Source organism: Cervus elaphus, chromosome 11 (assembly GCF_910594005.1).
Source record: "Cervus elaphus chromosome 11, mCerEla1.1, whole genome shotgun sequence".
NCBI classification, from domain to species: Eukaryota; Metazoa; Chordata; class Mammalia; order Artiodactyla; family Cervidae; genus Cervus; species Cervus elaphus.
In genome coordinates, this window is record NC_057825.1 from 55,425,627 (window position 1) to 55,436,792 (window position 11,166).

General features: G+C 44.6%; 1 protein-coding gene across 1 annotated transcript in view; it reads left to right on the forward strand.

Annotated features, from left to right (window-relative positions):
• The window catches only part of USP39 (ubiquitin specific peptidase 39), a 35,077-nt gene extending 26,440 nt beyond the window's left edge, over positions 1-8,637 (forward strand). Inside the window, exons 11-13 of the mRNA XM_043917788.1 lie at positions 5,206-5,341; positions 7,098-7,184; positions 8,149-8,637. Coding sequence (XP_043773723.1) covers positions 5,206-5,341; positions 7,098-7,184; positions 8,149-8,196 — 271 coding nt within the window. The 3' untranslated portion in view covers positions 8,197-8,637. The remainder of the gene's footprint in view (positions 1-5,205; positions 5,342-7,097; positions 7,185-8,148) is intronic.
• The last annotated feature ends 2,529 nt before the right edge of the window (positions 8,638-11,166 follow it).

Below are 11,166 nucleotides of genomic sequence, written 5' to 3' on the forward strand. Positions count from 1 at the left end.
GTCTGGAATGTGTTCAATTTCTGCCTTTTGATGAGAAAGTTATAAATTTTGATGTATAGTCTTATTTTTAATTGACCATGCAGTTCTTTTTGCAGATATTTGTATAAGTTTTGTTTTTCAGTATGTGTCCTTTATTTTTTTATTGGAGTATATTTGCTTTACAATGTTGCGTTAGTTTCTGCTATACAATGAAGTGAATCAGCCACGTGCATACATATATCCCCTCCCTGTTGGACCTCCCTTTCACATCCCACTCCATCCCCTGCTCTCGGTCATCACAGAGCATGGAGCTGAGCGCCCTGTGCTATAGAGCAGCTTCTTACTAGCTATTTTACACATGGCAGTGTATTTATATAGTCAATCGTAGTCTCCCATTTCATCCCACCATCTCCTTCCCCTTCTCCCCCCACTCCCGTGTCCACATGTCAGTTCTCTATGTCTGCGTCTCTGTTTACAAGTATTTTAATGGGGAATTTGGAGGAGCTGTAGAAGGCTCCTGCAAGACCCCTTTGGGGGTAGACAGTTGGTTTTTAGTTCCCAAGAGACGAGACCACAGAGAGGCTTGGTGGTGGGGCTGGCACGAAAAAAGGTGCGTCTGTGTGTGGGCCTTTAGATAAGGGAGGAGCCCTAAGGTGATTTCTTACTGGAAGGATTTGAATGGTTAGAAGATAGGATTACCATGCTGTTTATCTCAGAAGTGTGGTTATTTTTAAACCTCAGAAAGTAGTCTGGGGGGCTGTAATGGGCAAATGGTCATTTCCTTTTCTTGTCTTTCTCCTTCCATCCCCTCCAGTTTCCAGTTGCCCAGACTGAACTGCCAGTGTTTTCCTTTGAAAATAGTACCACTTCTTAATTCTGTGTAGCATTTAAGAGGGTGGCAACTTAAAAGAAGTCTTGAGTTCTGTGTTGTCCTATCCGTATGGCCTTGCGCAGGTCCTTTGTGTACTCTCTCCTGGATTAAATGAGAGGCCTGGACTAGATGAGCCCTAGGGATCCTTCCAGATGTAACATTTTATTATTTCTGGTTCCAGCATCACCAAGACTCTGTGAACAGTGGTGGATGAGGAGAGAAAACCTTTGTAGTAGTTAGGGTTACAGGAGAATTTCTTTCTCTCTTTTCATGCAGTTTTCTTCCTGTTCTTCTCTAATATTTTGTTTGTGTGACAAGTAGAGTGAAATCTGGGGATATGAAGGCCAGCTGTCTGCTAACTTGAGTAGGACCACAGAGGGGCTTTCTCTGAAAGACTAGGGGTTTTAATTCAGAGCTGGACTTTTGTGAATTGCTGTAGTCACCAGTCTGTTCCTGAGAGGAAGGAGCCCTCTTGACTCTAAGGCAGCTCCTGAGGCAGGACTGTGTGTTGATGGTAGTTCCTGCTCAGTCAGCACAGAAATTTCCTTTCACTGGTAGGAGGTTTCTTTTATATTATGGACCTGGAGTATGTTTATTTTGCCACCATTTGGATTTTTGGTCACTGTGACTTCAGTAGCTTGTCTATCAGAAAGCTTTGGAGAAATTGAGAAAAAGATTACTTGTCCACTAGTCCGATGGAGACCATTATACTGTGTGACTATCCTGGAAACCTAGACTTTGATTATTAATGCACTGTCATCACTTTTAGACTAATACAGTTCTCATTATGCTCAAGTTCCCATTTGAAAAACCCTTCGTCAGATCTAATTTTTCTCCTGTGTTTTGTTCATAGCAGAGATCCATCAGATGTGCAGTGATTAGCGGCCCCCTGCTTGTTTGGAGATAGGGTTTCTGAGGCACAGGTGTAAAGTTTCACTTCCAGCTAGTTAGGTGGTCTCAACATTGGACTCTTCTCCTGGGGGAACAAATAGGGTTTTCCCCATTGACTGTTTTCTAAAGCAAAACGATTTAACATCAATTTATTCCCTTTTGCCACTGAGACAGTTTGGATTCAATCATGAAATTTTTGAGCATAAATACTTCTGAAGACTTCTCTAGGACTTGTTCAAAGAAGTCTAAACAGCTGTTGTTAAAGCTGAGAAGACAATATGAGAAGTCAGTTCTTGGCAGCTGGCAGGCATTTTGGCTCTCTTGAGCCCTCATAGGTTTCCTCAGACTCATATCTAAAATGTATTTTAACAATGGCTGTTTAGGGACTTCCCTGGCAGTCCCGTGGTTAGGACTCAGCACTTTCACTGTGTTCCACAGTTGGGGAACCAAGATCCTGCAAGCTGCGTGGCAGGGCCAAAAAAAATCCAAAAAGCCCCAAAACAACAATGATTATTTATTGCAATCTATATGGGACGCTGTCAGTCTGTGGGAATAAATAGCTATCCTTAACACATGGAAAGTTACATAATATAGGTAGAACAAAGTTGCCTGCTTATTAATACATGGTTTACATTGAAATTTTTTGTATTTTTGGACAGATGATATATTCATGAATTCATAGTGTAAAATTCAAAAGGAGATACATATCTGGAAGTGATCCCTGGATGTGACCACTGTTAGCATTTATTGTAAATCCTTCTAGAGATGATAGCGCTGTGTTTCATGTTATGAGTGGTAGCACAGCAGACAGTTCTAGAGATGAGAAAAGGATATAATCTCTCTTGGGCTTCCCAGGTGGTGCAGTAGTGAAGAATCTGCCTGCCAGTGCAGGAGATGCGGGCTCAATCCTTGGGTTGGAAAGATCCCCTGGAGAAGAGAATGGCAACCCACTCCAGTATTCCTACCTGGAGAATCCCATGGACGGAGGAGCCTGGCAGGCTGCAGTCCATGGGGTCACAAAGTGTTGGACACAACAGAGTGACTGAGCACACACATACTCTCTCTTATTCTACCTTGTATTTAAATTTTTATAAATATTTATAGGCGTCAGAAGGTTATATTTTTCCTGAAAATAGTGTAGTTCGCTTTCTCTTAATAGTTGCGTTAATCTGTCAATCTATTTCCCTATTTGAAGTGAAGTCACTCAGTCATATCCGACTCTTTGCAACCCCATGGACTGTAGCCTACCAGACTCCTCTGTCCATGGGATTTTCCAGGCAAGAGTACTGGAGTGGGTTGCCATTCCCTATTTGAAAGTTCTTGGTAATTGTCATTGCCATGTTCACAGTAAGCCTGTATTATAGCTCTTGACTTCATAAAAACTGTTAAACATTTATACCACACTTATACATCAACTGATAGAATTCAACAAATAAAACACAAAAGGAGGTTTTATTCCAAGTACATCAAGAATGCTTCTCTGTGTTTAAAAAAATGAGTGTTCAAGTGTTAAAAATAAATTTGATGTTTTTAAGTCCCAATTGAAGGAACCTAGTCAGTAGTCTCTATTGACAATTAGAACTGAGAAATTTGGAAGCTGTGGGGGAGTCAAGGTGGGTTCTATAAAGGAGAGAAAGCTGGATGGGAAAAGGAAATAGCTGGTGTCAAAGCAGAAAAGAGGGCAGGTAACTCTTGGATCTTGCTGCTTCTCTAGTGCCCGGTTTCTGCTGCATTTCCTAGTCTGACACCTTGAATCAATTAATCCCACTTTTGTACTTAGGCTGCCCAAGGTGGATTTCTGTTACTTGTAACCATTCTGCCTACTTGACTAAAGGCAAAATAATCAAATAAACACAGTCCCATAAAGTCAAAGAAAAAAACAAATCTGAATGATCTGCCTGGTTTGCCATATTTTAAAAAGTTAATTGATATATTTATTTTGGCTGTGCTAGGTCTTTGTGGCTGTGCATGGGCTTCCCCTAGTTGGGGCAAGCAGGGGCTACTCTGGTTGCGGCGCAGGAGCTTCTCATTGTGGTAACTTCTCTTGTTGTGGTGCATGGGCTCTAGAGCTTCAGTTGCAGCTCGTGGGCTTAGTAGTTGCACATCACAACTTAGGGGTGGCTTAGTTGCCTGGCAACACGTGGAATCTTCATGGACCAGGGATAGAACCCATGTCCCCTGCATTGGCAGGCGGATTCTTAACTACTAGACCACCAGGGAAGTCCTGTTTTGCCACACTGGAAGTGTTACAGTGATTGTATACAGTGATAACTGACATGATCAGGTGAGCAGGCTTCTATAGCCCGAGTCCAGAGACCAGGTACCCCCTGAACACTGCCACTGCAACTGATTCCCTGATAGAGCAGAGGGTGAAGCGGTTACCCTTGTTCTCATCTCAGAGGAGATGGTGACTCTCATTCTCATATAGAAGAGCCTTAGCTTATGTCACCTGCTTAAACTTACACACAGCTCTGAGGTGACAGAGCCTCGATTCCAGTTCAGGTCTGAATGACTCCAGGCTGTGTACTTTAGACTGCTAGATATGCATTAATTTCTATTTTTGAATATTTTTTGGCCATGCCTCATGGCTTGAAGGATTGTAGTTCCCCAATCAGGGATTGAACCAGGGCCCCCGGCAGTGAAATCATGGAGTCCAACCACGAGACCACCAGGCATGACTCCCCTAGGCATGCTTTTATTTATTTCTTTTTAAAATTTTAATTGCAAATATTATTTATTTGGTTGTGCAGAGTCTTAGTTGCAGCATGCGGGATCTTTCAGTTGCAGGATCTTTAGCTGCAGCTTGCAAACTCTTAGTTATGGCATATTGGATCTAGCTCCCTGACCAGGGGTTGAGCCAGGGCCTCCTGCATTGGGAGTGCAGTCTTAGCCACTAGACCACCAGGAACGTCTTTGAGCATGCTTTTTTATTTTTAGTTAATTAATTAATTTATGGTGGCACTGGGTCTTTATTGCTGCATGTGGGCTTTCTCTAGTTGCAGTGAGAGGAGTTGCGATGGGCCGGCTTCTCACTTTAGTAGTTCTCTTACAGAGAACAGGCTCTAGGGCACCTGGGCTCCAGTAGTTGAGGCCTGTAGGCTCAATAGTTGTGGCACACAGGCTTAGTTGCTCTGCGGCTTGTGGGATTTTCCTGGACCAGGGATTGAACCTGTGTCTCCTGCATTGACAGGTGGATTCTCTCCCACTGAGCCACCAGGGAAGCCCTAGGCATGCTTTTAAAATGTGCTCTTCCCATAGAGCCAGTCTTCCTAGTTTGACCCGTTTTTGTGGCAAACTGTGAATTTCCACAAACCTGGGCTCCCTAGCTATTCAAGCCCACCTAGATCCAGGTTCCTGAAATAGGGTTCCACAGCTTCATGGTCCATTTAGGGAGGACAGTTAACCTCTACAGGACTAACCTCGTAGGCTTTGTCTGGTCTTCACTTTATTTTCATCATCCTCAGAAATGTGGACCTGAGAGAGTATTTGTCTGAAGAAGTGCAGGCGGTACACAAGAATACCACCTACGACCTCATCGCCAACATTGTACATGATGGCAAACCATCCGAGGGCTCCTACCGGATCCATGTGCTCCATCACGTGAGTAGGGCTGACTTCTCACTGTACAGAGTGGCAGAGGCCACTCTGTAGGGCTGACTCACTCTGTACAGAGTGGCAGAGGCCGGTGGTGTTCCTTGGCCTTTTGGAAGGCAGCTCCTTTCACTTTGCTCTTTCTTGTCCTTGACTTTGGGATTCTGTGAGAAACAGAGTTGCCAGTGACCAGTTTAAGGCAACTGTTCTCAATTTTGGCTGCACATGGGACTTCCCTGGGGGCAGGTTTTAGACTGCTGAAGCCTGGGCCATCTCAGACCAGTTATGTGAAAACAATGTAATTTGTGCCTGTTGATTTTCCACTGGGGCAGAGGCCAGAGAAGCTGCTGAATATCTTCCAATGCACAGGCAGCCCCCACAGCAAAGAGTTTTCCGGTCCAAAATGTTGGAGTCAAGACTTGATTAGATTATCTGGAGGTGAGAACCAGGCATCTTGATGGTTTTAAAATTCTCAGATTTCCAGTGTGTAGCCGAGACTGAGAAGCACTGTCCTAGACTACCACCTGCCTCCTAAAGTGCCTTAGATCCACAGTATTGACATCACATGAGAACTCGTTAGAAATCGTAGAATCTCAGACCCCTCACATACCTCCTGAATCACAGTCTACCTGTTAACAAGAGCCTCTGAAGGGTATGAAATTAAAGTTTACAAAGCAGTGGTAGAGAGGTTCCCTTTCAGCTAAAAAAAATTTTGTGAATTTGCTGAAAATAGGGGAAACATGTGCTTAGGATGTATTTGTTATCATGCAGATTACTGGCACAAATTGTTCTAACTTCAGTCTTCTGAGCATCTGAATTTAATAATAACCAGTACTTGTCCGTGTGCTAGATAGTATGCCACATAGTTCATGTATGTTTATCTTGTTTATATCCCTAAAACACACTTCCAAGACAGGTGATAATACCATCTTTTTACAAATGAGGAACCTAGCTTAGAGTTGTAGTAACTGATCTGAAGTTAGCAGAGTTGGCATTTGAACCTGGATACTCGGTTTCACTGTGTTCTTATTAACCAGTCCTCGCACCAGGAATAGGGATTTTCATTATGGGATCCCGAGCTTTTGTTGTGTATCCTATTTGAGCTACTGGAATATCCAGAATAACTGGAATATATCTGTCTTTGGCATTTCGTGAAAGTTGGGATGGATGAGGCAGGTGACCTTCCAGAAGTATCTCTGCCATAATCCAGAAAGCTCTTTTCCTCTTTGTTTATAGAAGCATGAAGTGAGGTAGATTTTGCTATATTTGCAGCACTGCTTCTTAGGCCAAAGGAAACAGGTTAGTATGAGGGACAGTGTCCACCAAGGAGTCTTTTTCTGTCCAGCTCTTGCTATGTCCTCTGGGGCAGGAGTGGGAATGTCCATTTTTGGTTAATGCTGCACCTTCTAAGTGAATGTGTTGATTGTCACTTCAGAGCAGCAAGGGGACATCTCAGGTGAGGAGCAGGGGCTTCCTTTTTTTTCTCTGTGCTGTCCTCCTAGTCTCTTCCTAAAAGACGAACAGTGTTTGAGACTCCACTGTGCTTTAAGGAGTCCTCAGCAGAACTTGTTTGTCAGGATCAACACCCTAAAAGCTCTTGATGTTGAATGATGCCCAGCAGAAGTCTTGTACTTTCTTACAACTCTTGCTGGGTGATGGACTAGTGACTGTTCTGACTTTTCTAGCTTTTGGCTGCATCTCTTTCCCTCTAAAACTCTGTTGGTTTCTGGGAGCAAACTGACCTAGCTCTTCATACTCCTTACAGGGGACAGGCAAATGGTATGAATTACAGGACCTCCAGGTGACCGACATCCTTCCCCAGATGATCACACTGTCGGAGGCTTACATTCAGGTGGGTTGGCTTCACTCGATGAGCGTGGAGGTGATGGGGTTTGGGGGCTGGTGAGAGGAGTGTTGTGGGTAAAGGCAGGGAGTGGGACTGAGTTAGCTTGGGTGCCTTTCGACATGCAGTGGGGAGTGAGGCGGGGCCAGGAGTGATCTTCAGTGAAGAGAAGGACAGGGAAGCATGAACAAGTTATGAGTGAGCATGGAGGTTATCTGTGTGTGGTCAACCAGGTTAGTTTTGCAAGTGTGTGGTCTGATTTCAAGGAGGAAGAGCTCAGAATCATCCAGAGTCATCTCTGAAGCTCTCCCCAGTTCCCTGGGCAAAGTCAGCACTCTTTGTGAGCCCACAGCACTGTCCCATGTCTATGGAGCAGCAGCTGTATGTTTTAACTGTCCTTTCCACTGTGTTGGAAGTTCATGGAGCTGAGGGGCTCTATCTTCTCTTTCTTCTTCTTCTTTTTTTTTAATTTTAATTTTTGGCCACACTGTGAAGCATATGGGATCTTATTTCCCCAACCAGGGCATCGAACCCATTCCCTCTGCAGTGCAAGCACAAAGTCTTAACCACTGGACCTCCAAGGAAGTCCCCCGTCTTCTCTTTCTAACTGTCCTAGTCCCTGCAGAGAAGGAAGACTGAGGCTAAGAAAATGCCACAGCTTTATAAAAAAGGAGAGAGACACTGCTTGTTCCAAGGAGAACTCTTTCCTTGGTAACTTTGTCTAAAGCTGCAGGCCTGACTGTTAGTCCTTTTTCAGAAAAGGAGTTTGGCATGGGAAGAGAAGGATGGGTAGAAAAGTGAAAATTGAATGAAAGGGAATTTTCTGAAAGATTATGAGTTAGTTTCAGGGGACTTAGCAAATACACAGTTGGGGTGATAGTTTTTTCATTTCCTAGCACAGATTTAGGTGCATGATAAATATTTCTGGACTGAACACAGGCTCCTAAGTATCTATTGTATTCATTTCTTACAGATTTGGAAGAGGCGAGATAATGATGAAACCAACCAGCAGGGGGCATGAAGGAGGCATTTAGAACTTTGCTCCCAGGGGCTTTGGCTGACTGGTTCTGAGCGCAGGTGGATGGCACAAGCCCCTGAGCCAGCCCTGTGTTCTGGTTCTCACCAGAGCATCAGTGGTCCATCTGCCTCAGATGGCTCTGTGCTTTCACTCAGCTGGTCTTTGGTCATTTACAGTAGATTGGTGCCCCTTTCTCCTCCCTGGCTAGCTCCCTTCTAGCAGGCCAGAACTCTTTTACAGATGTATGTAATTTATTTCCGAATAGCCAGGAATAGCTAAAAGACTAGATGGGTTTCTTTGAAACATCAAAGCCTCAGGATTATAGGATTTAGAGCTTGAAGCCAGTAACACCCTTCTTCCATCATAGGTAGATAGTTTTCCTGTGGGTCTCTTCATTTCTTGATATGTGTTTGGGGATGAATTAAATATTTCCCTGTTTTTAAACCAGCCTCTTGTTTCATATCATTCCCTTGGGCTTTTGCCTAAGAGGGGATTAAAAAGAAAGTCCTCACAGACTCTCCCCTGTGATCTTTCATCTGGTGGACATCACACAAATTGTCTCTTCCTGTCAGCCTGTGCGTGGTGTGTCAGTTAGGATGCATCCATCTCTAAGTAAGACAGTATCTGACTAAAAGATATAAATCATTATCAGTCTTAGCTGGAACTCTGGAAGTGGGCAGTTTCAGCCTGCAGTGCAGGGCTCTGTGAGGAAAGACAGAGGGAAGGAGGGAGGAAGAGTGTCTGACCACAGTACAGTTCTGAGAACATCTCAGCCAGGTCAGCAGGGACTTGGAGCACAGAAACATCAAGCAGAAGTGGTTTTCGGCCAAGCTTACTCATTGATTAGGAGCTGCCTGGAGGAAGTGTGGCCTGGGCCTGGGCACTGTTGCTGACCTGGAGATACAGACGATCTTGAGATACAAGTGTGGGTGGCAGTCAGTCAGCTGCAGCTCCTTCTCCATGTGGCAGGTCGGAGCCCTGCACCTCGGGCTGCCATTCTTTGCTTCCAGGACACAACAGAGTCGTCCCTTGGTATCCTTGGGACCTTGGTTCCAGGACACCCCTGGACACCAAATCCTGAGGAGGCTCAAGTCCCTTATATAAAATGGTGTAGTATTTCCACATAACCTACGCACATCTTCCAATCTACTTTAAGTCACCTCTAGATTACTTACGATGCCTGATGCAATGTAAATGCTAGGTAAATAGTTATCAGGCATATGGCAAGTTCAAGTTTTACTTTTTGGAAACTTCTGGAATTTTTTTGCCCTGAATATTTTCAATCCGAGGTTGGTTGAATCCACAGGTGCAGAACCTGCAGGTGTGGGGGGCCAATTGCACCGTCTTTGTTTTCCTCCACCTCTTACAGTTCCAACAACCCTTTGCAGGTTCACCAGGGCCTCTCTTCTCACTGTTTACTTTTTCCCTGGGCCATTTCAGCTATGCCTGCGGCTTTATTTACCAATTTAAGGGAGATGATCCCAGTCTTTTCTTTTTTTCTTTTTGGCTTCACCTCACAGCATGTGGAACTTGCCTGACCAGTGATCTAACCCATGTTTTCTATAGTGGAAGCATGGAGTCTTAACCACTGAAGTACCAGGGAATGCCAGATGACTGTACTCTTAATCTTTAAGTAAGTGTAAAGTGAAAGTCGCTCAGTCGTGTCCGACTCTGCAACCCCATGGACTGTAGCCCACCAGGCTCCTCTGTTCATGCAATTCTCCAAGCCAGAATATTGGAGTGGGTAGCCATTTCCTTTTCCAGGAGATCTTCCCAACTCAGGGATTGAACCCAGGGCTCCCACATTGCAATCGGATTCTTCACTGTCTAAGCCAGCATTGAAACCCACTCTTAATCTTAGACTCCACTAAATTCTTGAACTTTGGAGCCAACTGCCTACCTGGTATGTTTTGGGTATCTTAAAGTCAACTCAAGCTCAACACTGTTCAAAACTGAACTTGTAAGTTTTCTCCTCAATTGTGACCCCTTTCTGAAAGTCTCTGTGTAGGTGAAGGGTTCCCCTGTTCATCTAGTCTATAAATTGGATATTTTCCCAGGAGTCATCCTCCGTCTACCTCTACTTCCCTTGTCTAATCCATTACAAAGTCTTATCTTTTACTTTATATCTCTTGAATCTCCCCACTTCTCTTGTATCTTTGAACCTCCCCACTTCTTTCCATTTTTCCCACTGTTTAGTCACCACTATGGAGAAGGACATGGCAACCCACTCCAGTATTCTTGCCTAGAGAATCCTGTGGACAGAGGAGCCTGGTGGGCTGCTGTCCATAGGGTCGCACAGAGTCAGACATGACTGAAGCAACTCAGCATGCATGCATGCATTGGAGAAGGAAATGGCAACCCTCTCCTGTATTCTTGCCTGGAGAATCCCAGGGACAGAGGAGCCTGGTGGGCTGCCGTCTATGGGGTTGCACAGAGTTGGACACGACTGAAGTGACAGCAGCAGTCACAGCAAGTCCCAGCTTAATGAAGGTCCAATCAGGAGAGAGAAACCGTAAAAATTTGATCAGAAAAGGTTTGATTTCAGGAATTATTAACTGTAATGGGACTGGAGTAATGAAGAATTGGCTAGAAATAAGAGAATAGGAGGGCTTCACAGGTGGGGCTAGTCATAAAGAACCCTCCTGCCAATGACGAGACATTAGAGATGCGGGTTTGATCCCTGGGTCAGGAAGATCCCCTGGAGGAGGGCATGGCAACCCACTCCAGTATTCTTGCCTGGAGAAGTCCATGGACAGAGGAGCCTGGCAGGCTATTGTCCATAGCATCGCAAAGAGTTGGACACGACTGAAGTGAATTAGTACACACCACAAAAGAATAGGAATAGCAGATAGAAGGAACAGCTGCTGCCCCTGGGGGTGACATGGAGTGTCCAAGGCTGAAATCCAGACTTTGCTGAAAATCTGTCCATTGGAACCTGTCAGGAATGCTCTCTTTAGTGCACTAAGGGAAGCT